We start from the raw sequence: 22,925 nt of genomic DNA, 5'->3' as shown, positions 1-22,925 counted from the left end.
CTATACCCAACAAATACCAGTAATTAAACTACGGTGTTTGTTTTTAATTCCTTCGTCAAGTGCTGGTTTCTTCGCTTACAACTTAAAAATTCCTTTTATTATGGTACATTTGAATGTCAGTATCATCAAAATTACTCTCTAGTTGCATGTTAAATCAAAATTTAATATACGCTGTAGAGTAAGGCCACACATATACGACAAGGGTGGCGTATACCCCAAAACTGCGTTTTACTTGTTATCTACTTTTTTGTATTATATTACCTCCCTTAAAATATGCATTGCATTTTTTCCCCTCACCCTCTCTCTCTCTCTCTCAGATATTCAAAGCCCCAAAAATGTAATTAAAATTTGAGACTTTGGATCCAATTAATATTTTATTTTAATTAGATTGATGCTTTATTTGTATTGATTACCAAGCGGTGTTTGTGTGGCTAGTCTAGTGTTGTCTTGGCACCAAATCAAGAAAATAGCACGTTTTTGTGCAAAGCGAAGCAAATAACAGGAGTAAATAGCGACGCAAGCTCTTTAAATGTACTCAAAACCTCGGAATTTATTTCCTTCACAACTCTAATTTTAAAGGGAGAGCGCAAGAAAGATGAAGAAAAATACAAATGAAAGAGTTTTATAATATTAACTTACATTTATTCCGTATACACACAAGCACTATTCATAGTAAAGTGTGTGTTTTACTTCTACAGAAGAATTAAGTACATCCGTGTTTTATCATATTGAATAACTTTTACGGAATAAATCTGTACTATGTAAATGTTACTTTATTCCGTATATTCATATCAAGGATGTAGACGAATTTAATATAAAATAAAACTGGTTTTGATCCGCGCAACAAATGCGTGTTTTACTTCTACATGAAATTAAGTACATCCATGTTTAATTGTATTGAATAACTTTAACGGAATAAATCGTTGATATCAGTAAATATTACATTATTCCGTATGTTCATATCAAGCATTTAGGCGAATTTAATACAAAATAAAATTGGCTTTGATCCGCGCAACAAGTGCGTGTTTTACTTCTACGTAAGAATTAAGTACATCCATGTTTTATAGAATTGAAAAACTTTTATCAGTGCTATTATGTAAATATGTTACGTTATTCCGTATCGAGGAATTATGCGGATTTAATACAAAATGAAATTGGCCTTAATTAGCGCATCAAGTCAGGTTTTCGTCCAAGGCAACAGTAGTCACTATTCTCAAGTCTATTCCTTCGTGAGAAGTATTCAACGGATACAAAACATTAATACAGAACCAAAAGTTTAAATAACATTACTGTGAAAAATAGCGACCAGAAATCAGTGGTCAATAATGGGTTTACCCAAAACCCAGCTTTACAAATTACATACATGTACGAATAACATTGCTGTTTTCCCATATGATGTATATATATTTACGGAATAAAGGCAAGTACTTAAGATGGATATAAAATGTAAAAGTAATATAACAAGTGAGGTACATTAAGTATAACATTAAGTATATCAGAAGTAAAAGAGGGCCAAAATCCCTATAAAATGTTTAGGATTGGGATAAACATGCACAGGGATGAAATTGACGTCAACGTCAACAACGTCAAACTGATTTGATTCGCGAAGTGAATAACAGGATAATGCCTTTTAATGGGTAAAAAAACCCACGTGGTGTAAATTTAAATAACAATAACGTTAGTAGGGGTGATGTACGTGTTCTACCTTTAAAAAGGCGCACATGCTCACGTTATTATCATGCCGAGGTTTAGACATTGGGGTGTTCTTTTATTCTTCTTTGTTTTCATGGTATTTCTTTTGATGATATCTATCTGGACTAACTTGTCAGTAAGTACTGATTTTGTAGATATAGTAATAAAATATGTCGGCATTTTTCGTGTATTGAGAGAAAACCTACGATCAAATTGAAATATTAATTAAGAAGTGGACATTTTCATATTCATTATCCACTTATTTATTTGTTTTGTTGTTGTTTTGTACATGTGTCAGTATTATTCTTTCAAATGTCTTTATTGTACCATAGTTTGGCGTGCTTTCTTTTGTTAAAAGTGTGGGTTATCTGTACATAACCCACACTTTTCTTCAAATCCAGCCCACATTCTCGAAAGAAAAAAAAACATCACTGTCCACTGTATGAAGTTCCTCCAGATCAAAATTGCACATATCAAACACGGATAACTCACTCAGACTAAGTTCTCCAAATGCATTATAGATATTCGCACTCAATCTCACTTAAACTTTGATACAAGATGATATCGTCAATTGTCTCGTCCCAAAGACTTTCTGTTTCCATATTCTCCTCAAGTCGAGAAACACGTGTACGTAGAAATATACGGTATCATTTATAAAGAGTTTTATAAAAGTCCCAGTCACGTGATAAGAACGCGTTTGAGAGATAAACTTGTTTAGCGGACAGAGTGAATCAGACTTGTGTTTCTTTTATGGTTTCGCGTCTTACAATTCTTAAAAAAAAATTCTCTCTTACATGTATGTTTCAACATTTAAAAAAAAAAAATTGTATATACATGTAAATGTTTTTCCAGCCAATTTAGTCAAAATATGTATTAGAATGCAGGATATCAAATAGGATTTTCAAAAGAGTAACCACCATCGTCAGTTGAATATATTGCTAAATTCTTAAACAGAAAAATGCACGAATATGTGTTCTTAGAATTTTATATGAATTTTTTAATTTCAATTCTTAAAAGCCATTACCGGTACTAAAAGTCGGAGAATGTGTAAATGTTAAATAAAAATATCAAAACCAACAGTCCAAACATTTATATGCACTTTAAAAACAATAAATAAACATGTACATTTTTCGGTGATAGACAGTCATTATGATAGAAATATATGGTGTACAAAGTGTAATGTAAAGACATAACTATTGACATCATATTGTAAACAGGCGACCCCGCTTCCGAAAGCTATGATAAAATATAATGAATAATAGTAAACTATGGTACAAGTCACTTACCCCATATAATATTGTTGATTATGTTCAGATACCGATGGACGTGGTTATAATGACACTCGATTATTACAAGATCATCTCTCTCTCGATCTCGATCGGTTATACTACACCAATCACGTTTTTCATTTGAAACAAGTTAAATGTCTATAAATCTTATAATCTCTTATGTTTTTCTTTCAGGCATGGGACATACCAAAATCGATTTATCTGCGTATAACATCAACCCATCCGAATAATATAAGTCTGCAAAATTTTCTTTCGTGGATATTTTCTAGAATTAGCGGCGATTGGATTTACGGAAAAATATCGTCATCAAACCTAACGATTGTGACAGCTTATTGGAACATCGGAACCTTTAAAAAAGGGTCAAGTGCTCTATTCACCAAAAATACATATTTCTCCTGGATGAAAAGTTTCCAGTATTTAATGAATCCCCTTGTAGTTTACACAGACAGTAAAGAATTCGTAGATTTGATGAAGAAACTGAGATCTGAAGGAAAATTGAATTACCAAACAGAAATTTTCTATGAGGAAAGGAAGTCGATTTGGTCCTTCGGGCTGGTGGACAGGATACAGAGAGTATATAAACAGCCTGGATATCCAGCATACCATCCCAACACTGTCAATGCATTGTATGCTGCAGCACAGCATACAAAATTTACAGTCGTAGCGGATGCAGCGCGGAAGAATATATACAACACACCGTACTACGCGTGGTTGGACGTGGGATATTTTAGAGATTTAGTCGGAAGCGAACAATTTTTCGAATTAAAAATTCCGAATGATCAAGATCCAGGACGGATATCAGTTAATCTAATGTTTCGTCGACATATGGAAATTAATCCATATGAGATATTTCGACATAACAAGGTGTGGGTAGGCGGTGGGATGTTTATAGGTACAAAAAATATTTTCATCAAATTCGAAGAATTGTATCGTAAAGCATTGTTATATTTCCTAGATCAGCACCTGATGAATTCTGATCAGCAGGTGCTTTTTGCAATGTATTCAAATCGGGGTCGAAAAGCACTTAAACCACAGACTGAACTTCAGTTATATACCCCGAAAGGAAACGGAAATCCATGGTTTTACCTGGGGTATCTGTGCCGGGAAATTGTTAACAGAACAAACGTGATCGAATTTATATGAGCAGGAAAAAGTGAGGGTATATTACGAAATACTTCATATCGCATGTATTAATCATACGTATGATAAATAAAAATATGTTTCAGATTTTTGTCTTGAAAAGTGCTGTCTGGTTTTATATTTTATGATAAATGACTACAAGTATATTTCATAATGGAATGTAATATATACATGTATGAGTGCAGACAAACAGAGCAAGTGAAACCTCTGTACCCCCATGTAAGAGGGGATACAATAAAATAACTTCTGAGTAATCTATCCTTAAAAAAAAGTTAATGAAATATTGGCGGGCGACAATTCAGGAGGGCGACGATTTGAGGTGAAATGTGATCCCAAATCATCACCGGCTACGTAACAGACGTGCTAACCTTCTGAGCTACTCAGCTAGGCGATACATTTCAAATTGACAAATATTGCTGATATGTATTTAGATTTTCATACATGTTTTAAAAGGAAGGCAGCCATTATGACGATGAAGAGTAACTCTTTAAACGAACTTGGCTTTTATTCCATATATCTCTCAACTGATTCGATACGCAAGAGCTTGTTCTGCGTATGGTCAGTTTTTAAATCGAGACAAGCTACTGACAAACAAATTGATGGTAATAGGGTTTCAACATTATCGTTTAAAGTCAGCATTTCGCAAATTCTATGGTTGTTATAACGATCTAGTTTGCCAATACAAACTATCATTGGGTCAAGTGCTGTCTGACGTGTTTCATACCGATTGTTAGACCGTTCGTGGCACACTGATTTTGACTACGGATAAATTCGTTTACCTGATCAAGATATAGGGCTTACGGCGTGTGTGATCGATCGACAGGGGATGGTTACTACTTGTAGGCACCTGATCCCACCTCTGGTGAATCCAGGGTCCATGTTTGCCCAACTATCTATTTTGTATAGTTTATGGGATTTATGAGATTGATCGCTGTTCGTTATCTGCACCTTTCATAGTAATTCTACATAATTTCCATGTTCTCTTTCAAAAGACGAAATTCTTTAAAATTATGCTTCAGTTTTAAACACGTTTGATATACCAGAGAATGGGACGAATACATGCGAGTTACAGTACCTACAATGGATGCCAAACCTCTACAAAAACCCTTACAGAGTCTGGGTACGAGTTCTCCTGGATAAAACCTTTGTCATCTTATACATTGTAATTTCTTACTTACATCATTATGTGGATGGTACGTTGTACTCCGTGACGGTACCGGGCGGTCGTGAGTTCGAGCGCCGCTCGTGCCATGGTCCCGGACGTCAAGCATAAGACGTAAATATAGGTAGTGAGTGCTCTTTTGCCAAACGCTCGTCATATGATAGTGAAAATCAAGGGACTTTTGGATATGACTTTAAAAACGGAGGTCCCGTGCCGCTAATTATAGGTTTAATTTCTTGGTACTTCACCTGCAGCTGATGACGTCTTAATATGAGTGAGAAAATCTCGACGGAACGTATTTTTTAACCAACAAACAGGCACACCACCTTAAAGGAGAAGCTTATTTAAGCTCCGCTGTTGTCTAACTCTTATTATGTTTACATGATAACAAACTGTTCAAATCCAAACGTTCCTTCGAGAATATTTCATTCATATTGAGACTTCAGCTGAAGGGGAAATTTCATAAATCTAGGGTTGGTTATGAAACTCAAGGTCATACTTAAATAGGCCTTGGCACGATAGAGAACCTCGCTGCTATGACCTTGAGTACCAGGTCAAATTTTATGGCACTTCATCCACAGTTGATGAAGTCTCTATTAGTGAAAATTCTTTAATAGGCTGCAGAACAACAATACCAAAACAATAATTAAAAAGGAAACCAAAACAACCCCAAAAAAACCAAAACAACCCCCAAAACACCAAAACAACCCCCAAAAAACCATGACAACCCCCCAAAAACCAAAACAACCCCCCAAAAACCAAAACAACCCCCAAAAAACCAAAACAAAGGAAAAGAAGAAACAACCTGGCACAACATCTGCATGTAAATTTAACATTTGTAACCAAAGTAAAGTTTGAAGTGCTCTCAATGCAAACTGAGGTAAAAGCTGAACAAAGATTAAAGGCAACCACACACCCAACAAACCATTGACATTGAAACGACCACACGCCCAACAAACCTTTAATATTGAAGCAACCACACGCCCAACAAACCATTGACATTGAAACGACCACACGCCCAACAAACCTTTCATATTGAAGCAACCACACGCCCAACAAACCATTGCCATTGAAGCAACCACACGCCCAACAAACCTTTCATATTGAAGCAACCACACGCCCAACAAATCTTTCACATTGAAGCAACCGCACGCCTAACAAACCTTTCATATTGAAGCAACCACACGCCCAACAAATCTTTCATATTGAAGCAATCACACGTCTAACAAACCTTTCATATTGAAGCAACCACACGCCCAACAAATATTTCATATTGAAGCAACCACACGCCTAACAAACCTTTCATATTGAAGCAACCACACGCCCAGCAAACCTTTCACATTGAAGCAACCACACGCCTAACAGACCTTTCATATTAAAGCCACCACACGCCCAACAAACTTTTCACATTGAAGCAACCACACGCCTAACAAACCTTTCATATTGAAGCAACCACACGCCCAACAAACTTTTCATATTGAAGCAGCCACACACCCAACAAACCATTGACATTGAAGCAACCACACGCCCAACAAACCTTTCACACGGAAGCAACCACATGTCCAATAGACCTTTCACATTCAAAAGAGACTAATTGTCATGAACAATCTCAGAATTTGCTGATATTTAACATTGCATTTAAAAAAAACCTGTTATCGATAGAAATATATTGAAAAAATTATAATAAACGAAGAAAAGGACAATGTTTTGGAAATATGACTAGTAAATCACTTAGACATGAAAACGACTTTTAGAGTTACATTTCTTTGCCTTTAGAAGCTACTTTATTTCAGCAGGTATTTTATGCGAAAGAGAAAAATGTGTGTACTCAAATTATAAGATATTAAATAATTTTACGACTCCAATATAATGTTGGCAACGGGTGAGAGGAACGATATTGAAATAATTGACCTGCTTCATATGACGACAAATAACCTACACGTAAAACAAATAATGAAAAGGAGGGTTCTGTAGTGGGACATATTTTACAAGCATACTATCATTCAATCAATCATATCGATAAGTTTACTGTCTATGTTACTGGTCCTGGTTTCTCCATATTTGTGATGGTTACTACGACACGGGCTCTATAGACAAGGCCTGTCGCCTGAAGGAAGAACCAAACATGACCCATTGTCCTGTGCGCTCTATCAACCTATAATCACACCTTTCTGCAGTGCAGTCAATAGATGATCTATTCCGAGGCTGTTTTCATGCTTCGACTTGCGATTAATTGCCAAAATTTTCCTCGGTAATTGGAACTAATTGTATGATGCAAAAATGTGGTTTACTTGTGAACAACTAAACAACGGGGATATCTTTTGCAGCGGAATTAATTAAACAGGTTCACAGGTTAGAGATATAATATTATTTTCATGATCATGTATTATTCTATATTCGTTTCTATTATCAGTTATTTTGTAATTTATAATAAATGAATTTTCTAATTAGATATGTAACTGTTCCAGTTTCTTTTTAAAGGGCATCATAATTTTGAATAGAAGAACTATACACAATAGGAAAAATATTGCGTCTAAAGGATACTGAAAATAGCATTACAGAATTTATCCAAATTCATCTAAATCCTTTTCATGAAGATGATATATTTCTCTGACTTTTATATAATTTCAAATGAAAGGCAGGTCAAAAGGACAAGAGAAATCGTTGCTTGCCGAAATGAAAATTTCTTTTATAGATTTCTGCAAGTAAAACATACATGTAGATTCAAATTTACAGTGAGGAAGATACTGACCTTTATCGAGGGGTGCAGTTAAATTTACAGTGAGGAAGATATTGACCTTTATCGAGGGGTGCAGTTGAATTTACAGTGAGGAAGATATTGACCTTTATTGAGGGGTGCAGTTAAATTTACAGTGAGGAAGATATTGACCTTTATCGAGGGGTGCAGTTGAATTTACAGTGAGGAAGATATTGACCTTTATTGAGGGGTGCAGTTAAATTTACAGTGAGGAAGATATTGACCTTTATCGAGGGGTGCAGTTGAATTTACAGTGAGGAAGATATTGACCTTTATCGAGGGGTACAGTTAAATTTACAGTGAGGAAGATATTGACCTTTATCGAGGGGTGCAGTTGAATTTACAGTGAGGAAGATACTGACCTTTATCGAGGGGTGCAGTTAAATTTACAGTGAGGAAGATATTGACCTTTATCGAGGGGTGCAGTTAAATTTACAGTGAGGAAGATATTGACCTTTATCGAGGGGTGCAGTTAAATTTACAGTGAGGAAGATATTGACCTTTATCGAGGGGTGCAGTTAAATTTACAGTGAGGAAGATATTGACCTTTATCGAGGTGTGTAATCACTTTTTAAAGTAACCGAATAATATAGGGTTATTGAACTTATATCGGTGAATATTGGCACGAGTTGGCTGTGAAAATGCACGAGCTTGCGAGTGCATTTTGACAGCCAACGAGTGCCAATATTCACCTATATAAGTTCAATAACCCTTTTATTATATAGCTAAAGTATTTGGTTGTTAAGTTATATCCATTTTCACTCAAACTACTCCAAAATAGACGAGAATTCATCAATATTGCCAGTGTGCAATAACAGCATGCATTTCTTAACTGTTCAATATTTAACCCGTCATTAATACATGAAGCAAACTGATTTTGTAAATGGGGACATCATAATTTATGTACAGTAAAACATAATGCTTAAGTAAATATCAAATACCGGCTCTGTCAAATTCGGAGGACCGTCGTCTGCCATTTTTGCTTGTTTACGTCGTTACGGTAACGTCAATAAATTCTCAGGATATTGAACGCTAACATTCTCTAGATTTTACGCAGATTTTATATTAGACTATTTATTAGCTATATAATAATATAAATTACAATGCCAAATCCTTCAAATGATTTCAATTGCAGTTACATGGTTTTCACAGATATAACTGATATTTTCTTATGAGTAGAAGGGTCCGGGCGGATCGAGAAAATTTATTTTCAAAGGGTGGTTGCTACCTTTCCGCCACATAAAGGAGACTATAAAACCCTAAAATCGCAACAAAATGACTTTTTATATTGAAGGTTGTTCCGCTAACGTGGGGGGATGGGTGCAACCACAGTACTCTCTCTAGATCCGCCACAGAGTTACATTGAAACAATGCATCATTCCGACCGTATCATTGTCTATTTTCCGGATCAGCATTAGGATCCACCTGTGCTTTGCAGTTGAATTTTTGGCGGTGCCATTAATTAAAGTACATGTATGCCCTCTATTCATGGGTGCATTCTTGTAATTTTACACTATTTTCTATCTAGAGCTCTTATTTGAACGGGGTGATGAAACGTTATTCATTTCTCAGGTTTGGTTTTATACTGTTTAGCGTCCCTCTCAAGAAAGTTTACTTGTACAGAGACGTCATCAATGTCGGCGAAGGGCTGCTAGATTTAGGCCTAAGCTCGGTGCTTACGACCTTGGAACAGGGAGGGATCTTTAAAATATCGTGCCACACCTCGATTTTTGCGGTCTCATCCGAAGGACCATCCCATTTAGTTGCCTCTTACGACAAGTAGGGGTACTGAGGACCTATTCTAACCCAGATCCACACAGGTCTGTACATGAACCATGACGATACGGGTCGGTTTACGAGTTCATATGGTTTCACAAGGCACTTCAAATCTACTGTTTGAAACTAGTACGGATTTCAACTTGTGAAATACATTCTAATGATCTGAACGCGGTAGCTCAATTGGTAGAGCGCTCGCTTCTTGTCCGGGTAATCGGAAATTGAAACCCAACCGCGCGGGACTTGCGGCGTTAAGGTAGCTCACTACACTAAAACTTATACTCTGTATGAGACCACGTCATAAGATGGCGATTTAAATGTTTTGTGAAATTATATGTATCGATCGATTTGTTTGCCTATCATCGTAGCTCAGTGGTTAAAGCATTTGGGCTGATGAACCGCAGATCTCGAGTTCAAATTCCCCAGTCTTTTGTTCATATGTAATGAAATAATTTTTATGAAAATCATGTTTTTATCCAAATTTGTATATTTTTTTGCCTTTTTGGCATATATACTTCTTGTATATCATCATATCTCTTGGGTATAATTAAATCAATTCGTACTGATTTGAGAAACTATTTCTGGGTGTAGTGAGCCACCTTAACAAAGTTCCTATGTCTCGGCATTGGAAGAGAAAGTCGGGCATCTTTGGACGAAACTTTTAAAAAATTAGGTCTATGCTTTGGTGCATCAAATTATCCCTTACTGGTCAATTGCCCTGAACGTTTACCATGAGTGTGACTTTTGTGTAACTGTACGTATGAATTTCAAACATATCAAACAAAAACAGGAAAAAAAATCAAAGTTGCTTTCATTACGTAAAACCTAACATAACATCGAGAAACCCTCTTCCACTCCTGTTCTTATCTGTGAAATAGTCGTGTATATATTGGGGTCACTTGAAACTTTAGTTTGTGCATTATAACCCTTTTGGTCAAATAACAACCTGCACGTTATATCGAAAGGGGTTTTCTACAAGTGGGTGCTTGTTTACCTCTTAAAATCTATTACGATATGTAGACAGGAACTACAGTGTACGTGTATAATATTGAATCAGCAAGGTCAAATTATACCTAAAAAGGTCAAAGAAATTTATCAGAACAAGCATGTTTCATTTTTCTTTGAAAAATACAAAGAAACATTTATTTCTCTGTTGCTTGCTCCATACTGGGCTACATGAATTCGGAGTACCGCCAATAAAGTTCTAACGCCTGTCGACATTATGTTAAAATCATGATGATAGTGTATGTGTACTTTCAGTCGTACCTTTGTTATGTTACTAACCTTGCAAGACAACACCAAGTGTAAAACAATGCATATTCCAAAAATTATACAACTACAGAATACCTCGCTCCCAAATGCTAATGCATATTTGATTGATTGACTTTATAATTGATTAGTACTCCGATCATTTTTTGGCTATCAATCAAACTAAGCGTTGTCTCATCCACTGTGACTGAAGCTATACTTGCAGAGTTGGAGATTTGACATTTGTACATTGTCTGACGAACGTCTGACAATCCAGATGATCATTACTTAGCGCCCAAGGTGTAACCTTGCTTTGACTTAGTAGATTCTACTTTGTTATTTCCATGTAGTGTAAATTATAAATTAATCTTATTGTCTATGTGCAATAAGTAATTTATCTAAAATAAGCGTGCATGATAGAAATATTTTGTTCACTAATATTGATAAAGAAAAAGAGAAGATAACGAACAGCGATCAATCACATACACCCTATGAAGAATCCAGAATTTAGAGTAGGGTAAACGCGGAGTCCTTTGCAATCGGGTGCTTAGGAGTATGTATCCCCTTTTGACCGATCACGCCCGTCATGAACCCTATATTGTGATCAGGCAACCGTCAACGGTGTAAATCATAGTCAAAGTTGCATGTACAGAACATCCTAACAATTGTTATGAAAGACGTCAGACAACATTCGATCTAGCGACGAGTTGTATTTGAAAATAAAGAATAGAATTTGCGTAATGCTGACTTTAAACGAGACCGTTAAACCCTCTGTATCATCAACTTGTTTGTGAGTGGCCTACCTAGATTTAAAAATTGATTATATGCAGAACATGATCTCGCGTATCTAATCAGTTGAGTGGAGAAGATTAAGTCATAAAGTTGAGTTCCTATCTATGTAAATGGGTTGAGAAGTTTGAACAACTGCGGCGTATATCAACAAAACTTCATGCTGTTGGCGTTCATCATAGTTTTTTAAGACGATGTATTGCTATGACAAACGTTTGTGGACATTCGTGTCACAATAGATTTAAATGAAATGAAATCAATGATGATGCAGGAATTCTATATGGCGTACAAAGAGCGCGTACGGCAACTATTTCCAGAAACCCTTGTTTTCAAGTTGTTACAATGCCAACATAAAATAACGATATAATAGAAATTAAATCAAACAACGAATTGTCGTATTTAACAAGAATACTTCCAAAATATGTATCAAAATGAGTTTAAGATTATAGTGGAGCAATATGTGTATCAAAATGTAAATCACTAGTTTGTCCAAGAGGACAATCAAATCTCTCCGTGAAGTATCTCATTTACCCTCCCTTTAAATAGAATATATTACAGACATTACTAGATCCGACTAATTATAGAATACATATTACCAGACCTTCAATAGTTGCCTACTTTCACCGCATTGTTTTATATATTTGTTTGTTACAAAGGTATTCTTTCTCGATGTGAAAATGCGTATGTTTATGATAAATACGAGGGCGTGGGACGACAACATGGTCCATGTGACGACAATATTGCGGGGAGGTTTCTATCCCAGCCCTTATCGTTGATGTCATTACATCACATAAAGGCATTGTCTCTTTTTACCAAAAAAATGTCGATTGCATACTGATTGGGGATCTTGGCATTAAATAATCGATTTGTTCTTTCTAACCTATTGACATTCATTGTGTACCAGGTAGGATAGCTGTGGCTCCGTGAAATCACCTTACTAAATAGACACCTTAGTTTTAGCTGTCATGATACATTAAATTTCTTTAACCATACGAACTTTCGGTGAACTCTTGTCCAAGTCTTTGTCTATAATACCTTTTTCTGCGAATTAATACATATAAATATGTCTCTCCAGATTTGATCATTCCGATCATACCTCTTTCCAGGAATTAAATCCATACTGGATAAATTGAGTTTTTCTGGGAAATCTTTTCCATATCTTGTAGTTTTTGACTTATAGAAGGGTATATTAGTACACATTGAGAATAGTACACACAACATAGTTTTTTACTTGTAGGTAGGTACAGAGCATAGACGGATGTTTGTTTAACGACTGAATGAATAGGGCACTAATAATGGATGTCTGTAGGAAGTCTTTATATCTGCCCGATTAAACCTGGACCCTGCCCTTACCTTGACGCCTACATTGACCAATAGAAAACGCTGTAACACGTTCCGTTCTAAATCCTTGAATTAAGACATTCAGATTCAAAAGTACCTTCTTCTTAAAGTGTTAAGTGATGTGATATCAAAGAGGATGTGTTCTGTTAATCGGTTCAGTTGATTTTTGTTGGAATTGTTTATTTGCGTTGCACCGGAAGGTGGAAGGTCAACAACTCTCGTCGGATTGTTACAGCGTGAGTTGTTTGGTATACACTGTGAATGTTTGGTATACACTGTGAATTGTTTGGTATACACTGTGAATGTTTGGTACACACTTTGGATTGTTTTCTTACATCGTGGATTTCAAACTGCTCAATCTTTCCAAAAACTGGTATAGATGAGATTTTTTTATTTACTTTGATGTTGTTATACCAATCAATTATAATGGATTTCTCTAATATACAATCATATTCATTATATAAATCTGTTCCCTTTTGAGCTTTGCTTTCTTAAAATCAATAGCGATAAAGGGATAGAAAGAAAGAGGGAGATGGAGAAAAAGATAGATAGATGGACAGAAAGATAGAGGGAGAGATAGAGAAAATTGGAAGAGATTGAGAGAAAAATTCAGGGCGAGATGAATACAGGAGGTCACTAGAATTTGATATCGGTCTCACAACGTGTACATGTTTGATCATCCATCTCTTAGGATAGAAAAGTAAAGAGTTAGATGGGGACTGTCGATTCTCTGTATGCCCCCTCGCCTTTAGACCCCCACGGAACAGTTAAATAGAAGATGTATCCGAATTTCATCCGGATGTAGGGTTATACTATCGATATCATCATGTTATTGGCGGAAGAATCTCTGGTATTTATGACATTTATATTGTTCCTCCAATGGATGTATAGTGTTCAGATCCGGTCACTCACTCCTTCTAGTACAGTGAAGTGCGAAACTGACATAGCTCCTCCACTTTCGCAACTTTGCTCTTTCGCAACTTCGTACTTTCGTCTTCGCAACTTCATACTTTCGCTGATTCGTCCTTCGCGTTCTCGTCTGAGGAACTTTTGATATACACATGTCAGAGATAACTTGATTGATTACACTAATACCGAAATAAGATAACTGCTATATATATAAACAGTTTTGAAATAAAGCACAATTTTTGCAGGAAGAAAATGCGTTCATGTTCATATAAATCAAGTTGATGTCTTGGCGATATGTATGTGTACATGTTTATATACGGTAATGAACTAACCCTGTAAACACGACAGCTTTATTGTTATCAAGTGAATTTCAGCAAGAAAATAATGTAGCAAGAAATTGAGATTTGCATATCCGTGTGTGGATACACTTAAAAGTATTTACAATCTTTTAAGGGCTGGAAATAAGATAAACGCCATTTTTATGGTTTCACGCTTGTTTACCAACAACTTCTGATTGTGAAAAGGCAAAGATGGAGAAATTCGCTCCTTCGCCTTCACGTTTCTTTCCATCGCCCTCGTAATTGAGCACTTTTAACTTTGTCATCCTCGTGCTTTCACATCTTCACTCTAAACATGAAGGTGCGAGCGGCCTCACCGTAACGTCATACATGTACTAATGGGAAGAATCGTTTCTGTAGTAAATGTGGGTATGTGTATCGGTATTGTGTGTAGATGAATCTTTGTAATATTAGTAGATATCGGTATTGTGTGTAGATGAATCTTTGTGATATTAGTAGATATCGGTATTGTGTGTAGATAAATCTTTGTGATATTAGTAGATATCGGTATTGTGTGTAGATGAATCTTTGTGATATTAGTAGATATCGGTATTGTGTGTAGATGAATCTTTGTGATATTAGTAGATATCGGTATTGTGTGTAGATGAATCTTTGTAATATTAGTAGATATCGGTATTGTGTGTAGATGAATCTTTGTAATATTAGTAGATATCGGTATTGTGTGTAGATGAATTTTTGTGATATTAGTAGATATCGGTATTGTATATAGATGAATCTTTGTGATAAAGAACCAAACTAACACTTTTGAACAGTAATTCTAAATCCTTAGTTACTTGATTTGTCGTCGAAACACAGCATTGACCCCTGAGTCAAATAAGATATAAACTTTACTTTTTTCTTAAATGTTCTACACACATGATAATAACAATGTTGAAGTGTGTTGGCAATTGCATTATGGTCATTAATTATGACTATATATAGCATTTAATAAAACCACAATCACTGGCACATAATCAGGCTTGATAATTAAGGTATTTTTCTTAGGTCTGTTTTGCATTAGAAATCCATTTACATAAAACGTAATTGGAGATGAAATATTGCACAGAATTTATACAACTTCGTGTTTGTTAACATCTAAAAAACAACGAAACTTTCTGTTAAATCATAAAGTACAGGAATATGGGATTCTAAATTTTAGCTTGTTTATTTGAAAACTGCTGACAGAGTTGGGTTTCCTTGCTACAAAGGTAACTTCCGTCAGTTCCCCTCCATGCTTGATTTCATTCCTGATGACATAGAATGGAATTTTAATCACAGTGATATAGCATATGTTGCTTCAATCGACAGTTTGTAATTTCCGTCTGTGTTTTCTACTTGCAGGCTACGTTTAGAAGGATAGCTGCTAATTTATTTCACTTCATAATCAAAGACAATGTATCTGTTGCCGCTCTGTTTGTTCTTATTGGAGGGGATTATTTATACAAATGGTGAGTACAATACCCACGCTACTGTTTGTTTTCCTAGTAAGACTTTTTAAAATATAGATCCAGATAAGATATAAACCCTGGAAGAAGCCATTAATGACACACCTGTAGTTATAGCGAGGTGATCACTATTTGATTGGTCATATCCACTGATTTGCTTTCTCATTATTACGTTTGATATTTTGTTACACAGTAATATGAATATCCCAGTCTTTTTATTGTGTATGTCGTATTTAGGCTATCCAAATTTCCAAGTGACCCGTGATAAGATGAAATAGATCTGAGACCAGGAGCCATTTCTCTCTAAAAGCTCTTAAGATCTTGGTTCAAAAAAACCACTTTCTAATTGGTCAAAAAATGTTTACATTTATGTTGAAACTTTTCGAAAATAAGGACGTATACATCTATTGTCATTTCTGTAAATTTGCCATAAATCTGCATTTTAAGAAAGAAAAACATTTATATAAATGGCTAAAAGTATTTTTGGTTCCAAGTCAAATTGGGTCCCATATGGAGAAATATAAATTTACCAGGATTTGGCTCAAAATAGTACTGACAGTTTTATTTCATAGTGATGAACTTTTCCTTTCCGTAAATCCAGTATGACATTTACAAATGTCAATCTCGGCATGAACCACCTCAAACATCTTTTTTAAGGATGGATAAGACACTATAGAGAAAACAATTATGGATGAAAAGTGGAGAATAAAATTTCTAAATTGAAAGCTTTAAATAAAATCTATTTGAATTGCTGAAAAAAGAGAATTAGTAGAAAGTCACTTGGAGAAAAAATAAAATTCCTACAAGACTGGAACTCAAAATCACCAAATCTGCAGTCTCCCAAATTAACTCACTAAGCTAGCTGTCAATGAAATAAAATTTAAAAGAACAAGGGATATATTACCCATATCTATTCTCTCGTTTCTTTAAGGAAGTCCGCCATTATGACGATGTGTAATCGTTTCGTAATTTCACGTTTTGACGAAACATAGATGAGATCTCACTATTAAACTTCATATACTTAAACTTCATATACAATTTATATATATATATATATATATATATATATATATATATATATATATATATATATGCACACACACAGTGTATATACGGGTGACAAATAATAATGTAGTTTTTATGGAATTTTACCAAAAATTATCAAAGCTATCCATAATCAATATGAATTCTTATTTTAAAATCAGTGACTCTTTTCATTTTGTTAATGTGTTTTATCCGTGCTAGACATAACTCAAGCTGTAAAACAGGACTCAGAACATTGATCAGTTGCTGTGTGAATCACGAAACAATGTCCCAGACGAGGAAATGTTTTGTTTAACATCTCAAAGAACATTTATGAATATATCTCTCTTAGAATTCCATGCTAAAAACCAAGTCACCTCCACATTCAATCTCAGAGCAGACATTTTCTAATGTCAATTTTTTTTCTTTGCAGCCCAGGTCGCAAGATTTAGAGATAGAAGATTTATGTTTAGGAATAGACCCCCATTCCCAAGATTTCCTCCACCCCCACCCCTACCGAGAGGTTTTCGAAGATTCCCCTTTCCCCCTGGCTCTGGTACATTAGGGAATGTAATCAACCAGCGCCCACCATTTTGGAATAATGACAGAAACGATATGGCCATCCCTGGACGCCGAACTTCAGATAGAATAAACAGTAATACTAATAACAGACCAAGAAGTCCCACCAATAATAGGCCATCTGAGAATTTCGTCAGACCTCCATTTGGTGCGTTCCAACAAGCACCAGATTCCAACTCTCGAAGCAATCGTTTCCCAAACACGTTTGCACAACAAAATCGAAATAGATTTCTCAGACCTGCTACCTCGTCAGCAAACAGAAACGATGTAAATGCATTGCGAAACGAGTTCTCCACATTTCAGCAAATGCGAAATATTCCCCAGTTTCCTGTAGATCTATTTGCTCGCAGAAATTCGCAGCGCCGTGTGCCTGGATCACCGCAGTTTGACCCCAACTTATCACCATTTACACAAGCCGTGCCAAACCCCCCTCTTACTGGTTCAACAGATAACTCTGCATCACTCCAGCAACAGCAGCAACAACAACAACAACAACAGCAGCAACAACAACAGCAGCAGCAACAACAGCAGCAACAACAGCAGCAGCAGCAACAGTTTTCAGATTTACAGCGTCAACGAATGCAATTACAGCAGTCTCTTATGAGAAGACAACAAGCATTAAATATGGCACTGCAAGGGCAGCAACAACAGCAACAACAACAATCAGAACAAATGGCGGGATTTTTGCCACAAGTGCAACAGAGTGCAACACAACAAGCAACGCAACCGATCGATCCACTTCGGGCACATCCAGGTTCTAACTCATGGCAACTTCCAGACAACTCTCTGCCAATGTCGTCCGCAAACATCATACGTGCACTTCCGCCAGCTCCAGGATTGACCGATTCAAATTCCGAGCCTGCTTCATCATTACCGCAGACGATTCAGCCCAACAGTGTTAGCTCATCAGGCTCCGAACATAGTTTTGATGGACATCTTACAAATCAACAAGCTTTAGACAGATTTGGCACTTCAACAGCGGGAGAAACTGGTACTTTAGCTAATGGAGAATCTATACCACCTGGCGCCGAAATAAGTCACACGCTTATCACAATAAAAGACGAAAATGGAAACGTTATCGCAGAAAAATTGTTCGAAGAAGGCGCAAACGACGCAATAATTGAAAAATATATATCTGAAGTGTCTTCTAATTACACAAACACTGTGCAGCAGGGTGGCGGGGCGTCACCTGCCGCCGCTCCGTCTGGGAACACGGGTATCCCATCACAGTCTGCTATTCCCTCGGCAGTTGGACAAGGACAGACAGGCACTATGACCGGAACGTCCTCTTCTTCCGGTTAGTAATGCAACGAGATGAACATATTGTTAACCATGTTATTGTAGTCTGTGATGACTCCGCTTTTTGCTTCTTTATTGTATATTTACGTTGCTTGCTGCATGGTACTTGTGAAATATACATTCCTATATCTGTAGTTATTGAATTGCTTTATCCTCTGATTCGTTTAACTTCTGTGACGTAATTCATTCAGTAAATCTGGAAAGTTGTAGATATTTTAAATTATTTTTCCTAGTCTACTCAATTATTTTTTTTCACATATGATCTTTTAAAAAAAATATATCTTACATGCTTCCAAAAAGTAAATCTACAGACACACATTAATTTCCTGAGTTACAGTAATTAAGTTGAATTTTCAAGTATGAGTGTTTCTAATTTATGAAAATCAGAGATTTCAAAGAAACATTCCTGTTTAAACACGATTTCGTGTTAAGAAACACATCTTTCACAACCAATGTTTGTATTGTGGAGAGGAATGTAGTACAGATGCTTTTTAACGAGTACATGGCAATTAACCTGCCTGATTTGAAAATGTACTATTTGCAAATTTGCTATAATTTTTTATCTAAAAAACACTGATAATTCAATAAAACGGATTTTGCATGAATGTTAAATACAGTTATTATAAGTGTAAGGAAATATTGCTGCAAAATACTTTTACAACGAAGTGCTAAGGACAATGAATTTTGATTTGTTACAAACGGAATTCGTTATATCCAATAAGTTATTATGTTTTAAAGCTACAGGGGATGAAAATAGCTTCACTGTAAGCGTGAATTCATTGTAAGCATGTTCGCTGTAATCGTGTTTCACTATATAGTCGTGTTTGTCTCGTTTTCTTGGTTGTCACTGTTTTCTAGTTGGTAGGAGATACGTAGGTTTCATGCTGAACAAAATCTGTATTCTTCTTTTCGTTGCTTTTTAGATATGTATATGCTTTAGATTTGACTAGAATGTTGGTTGAATAATTCTTAACTATTTCTTTGGTTTGGACTTACAATTTACTATGCATGATTTGTTATGATACTTTTGTAGTTTGTAGATTGTCCAAAGCATTGTTGTTGACGTGTTATGTAGTGCTTTTATTTGATGTTCATTCATTTGTATTTCCCCCCTCTTTTCTCAATGCTATTACAAGGGGAAAAACACAGAAACACGTGCACTGTAACCTAATTTACATCGTTACAACTGTTGTTGTTTTTTTTAAATCCAAACATCGCTGGAATGCTTAACATCTTATAAAACAATAAAATTGAAAGATGTCGTCATATGTACAAGAGACACTAATTATTAATCAATTATCAGATTGTTTTGAGATGAGTTGGCGTACAGTGGATTTAATTCATTGAATATTCGCTTGATTTCGTGCGATAATTGAAAATGACAAACATACCGGGCTGTCGATTTCTTCCAAGTATTTTCACGAGTTAAATATGTATTGATGGCATTAGTTACAGGTATACATTATCGTAAATGCATGTATTTCATATGCATAATCATAGATCATTTATGGAAATGCAATGCTGTATAACGTCTAATATCAAACAAACTATCAAGACAATTAATCCAAAGAACAAAATATATGTATCTCTGCCGTATTTCCTGGTATTCTGAAGGCATTTTGATGTCTCTGGTAGGGTTTATACCGACGTTTTTTGTCCAAATGATTTACAGGCGGTTGCTAATATTCATGATTGATGCTCAGTGCATGTCAATTTGAAAACAAACCAAAAAAGAAAAAAGAAAGAAAAAAAAGAAGAGTAAAGAATAACGTGAAATGGATTAGTACGGGGGAAACAAAATTATACAATTCAATTTTATCATTTAATGAATGAGTGTAGGTTACTTTTTGAGATTACGAAATACAATGTATTTTTATAGTTTGAAAATTGATGATTACTAAGTCTGTTTTTCTACCAATTTTATTGAGGAATCTTTCGTTATTAATACATGTATATAGATTCAGAATTTTTTTCTTGAAATCAGGATTTTTTCGGAATACACTTCCACAATGGCGAGAATTGTCACCACGTAAGTTTGCATGAGCATGCGTCCCAAAGTCAATTTAATGTTGAATATAAAAACGTTTATTTCAAGAAACGTTTAGAGGGATGATGAAACGAATAGTAGTATCGACACGTGTAGAAAGAGATGTAGATATATTACGTAGACATATCATAAAATTGTTGTTATTTTCCTGGACGAGGTGCGAAACTCTCTCTCGGGTTTAGTCCCTGACTTTGAACGTGCCTGACTGCGGTCTTGGTCGTGTGCGATGGGACGCCCATCAGACCAAACGTTGATTTATTCACTCTTTCTGTGGGTGTTAAATCACTGATGTTTTTATGTTTCCAGAATAAGCATTTCATGATTATCAATAAAAAGCACCACGACAAATTGATAACTATTGTTAAGCAATGCTGGCAACATATGTATTAATAGTTTAGCCCCTCGTTGCTATTTTCAAGCCTCCCGAGGAAGCGGAGGCGCGTATTGAAAGCTTTTTATGCCGGATTGGGATTCCTTGAAAATTAATGTGATGCACAAGTGACTTTCGAGTTTTTTCTCTTTTTCGTTGTGAATTGTTTTACTTAATTCAAAAGCTTTCAATCCTGATAGTAAATGATTCCGCTTTTTACTAGAATCATTCGTGTGTAAACCCAGGTGAAAGGTGTACGATTGGAAATGTAGATTGACTTTAAGGTCGGGTGTTTACCATCAGTATAATCACGTGTAGATCTAGAACAAGTAGATAATAGTAAACAAAAACATAATCATTGACCCTGAAAAATGTTAGGGTCACGGTGCACATTTCAGGGAATTAATTGTTCAGTTTCTTTATATTATCAGGAACTGATCTGAAGAGTCTCTTTGAGTCTTTCCTTAAAAACCCACCAGCATTCAACGGTAACGTCAGAAGCTAGTCCTCTCAACTGTGTTAAGACTTTTATACATATATTTATCAAATCATAAAAATATAATCGTTAACTCAAACTATTGAAATATTGAAATTTCGTTTTATATTCCTGTCGATTATACATGTATGTATGCATAACTTGTTATCGAAAATATCTTTATTCAATATTCTGTTGATACATTTGTTCTATTCTAATATGTAAATTGTGTATATTAGGACGAAGCCTACGATAACGTCTTATAAATTCATCTAAGTCTCATGGTTGTTGTTTCATTACGATTTGCAGGTGTTCGGTAGAGCCCAGGGGCATATTATGTAATTGGTAAGTCGTCATAATGAGGAAAAACGCTACAATGCATGAGTTGTTGTTAACATAAATCATCAATGCTGATTAAAACATTTGTCTTAGCGAGTTACCAATCAATGCTTGCGTTATTTCAAACGTGTCTTTTTGTTCTTATTCTAGGTGGTGACAGATTTCGTAGAGTTGTTTCCATTTAAAAGACACGGTCTTATAATAAAAAAACGTTCCTTATTCGTATGAAGATATTTTTGATTTTGATATAGTGACTGGCATATCGAATGGAGTTAATCCATTTATTAATATAATGTGATTGGAACTCATCTCAATGTGATATAGATACCGGAGCTGACATATCGGACAATTGACCAGCTGTATTAGTGGCCGGAGACACAAAAACACTCGTCAGCTATGTTTGTGTACGACTCTCTGAGTACATTTCAATATCTAATTACATAAAGTAACACGGAATCAAGACAAATACATACCAGTTTTAAATAAAACACTAATTGAGTCTTACTGTTAATCAGGGTGTACATTTTTTTTCTGTATATTAATTCTTATAGGCCTGATTGGACGTTGCAGTCCTGAAAACGGAGAGCAAAACATTCAGCCTTTATACACTCAATTATTTATTACCATGTTGTGTTTTTTCTGAGTTGTACATATATTTTGTATAGATTAAATGTTTTCAAATAAACCCACCATGTCTTATCCAAGAGTTTATAATTTCTATCTCACTGTTCAGTATTGAGCTCCTAAACCCTGCTACAAGATGAAAAATGTCGGATGGAAAAACCCGCTAAACATAAGTTGCCGAACTTTGACGAGAAGAGTTCCGAAAATGAGCACTGTAGGATGGATGTCGGCGAGTTTGTCCTAGTTTGTCCAAGTTATTCGCCATTGGGCCACAGAAAAGAA

General features: G+C 35.5%; 2 protein-coding genes across 12 annotated transcripts; both read left to right on the top strand.

Moving 5' to 3' along the window:
* The first annotated feature begins 1,669 nt into the window (after positions 1-1,669).
* Positions 1,670-4,223, top strand: LOC130051880 (uncharacterized). The gene is made up of 2 exons (XM_056154955.1): positions 1,670-1,828; positions 3,156-4,223. The coding sequence occupies exons 1-2, from the start codon at positions 1,739-1,741 to the stop codon at positions 4,122-4,124; spliced, it is 1,059 nt and encodes a 352-aa protein (XP_056010930.1). The 5' UTR covers positions 1,670-1,738; the 3' UTR covers positions 4,125-4,223.
* A 3,192-nt stretch (positions 4,224-7,415) lies between these two features.
* Positions 7,416-22,718, top strand: LOC130051878 (uncharacterized). 11 transcript variants are annotated; one of them, XM_056154953.1, is made up of 6 exons: positions 7,416-7,635; positions 15,784-15,890; positions 17,344-18,786; positions 21,637-21,693; positions 21,990-22,025; positions 22,170-22,718. In XM_056154953.1, the coding sequence occupies exons 2-5, from the start codon at positions 15,836-15,838 to the stop codon at positions 21,998-22,000; spliced, it is 1,566 nt and encodes a 521-aa protein (XP_056010928.1). In that variant the 5' UTR covers positions 7,416-7,635; positions 15,784-15,835; the 3' UTR covers positions 22,001-22,025; positions 22,170-22,718. The 11 variants fall into 11 exon arrangements, 10 of the variants coding, with proteins under 10 accessions (XP_056010928.1, XP_056010925.1, XP_056010926.1 ...); XM_056154951.1 differs by lacking the exon at positions 7,416-7,635 and adding an exon at positions 13,230-13,431; XM_056154952.1 differs by lacking the exon at positions 7,416-7,635 and adding an exon at positions 13,413-13,568.
* Positions 22,719-22,925: the final 207 nt, after the last annotated feature.

Source organism: Ostrea edulis, chromosome 2, assembly GCF_947568905.1.
Source record: "Ostrea edulis chromosome 2, xbOstEdul1.1, whole genome shotgun sequence".
In the NCBI taxonomy this organism is placed as follows: domain Eukaryota; kingdom Metazoa; phylum Mollusca; class Bivalvia; order Ostreida; family Ostreidae; genus Ostrea; species Ostrea edulis.
Note: the sequence above shows the minus strand (reverse complement) of the source record. Positions and strands in the feature narration are given on the sequence as shown.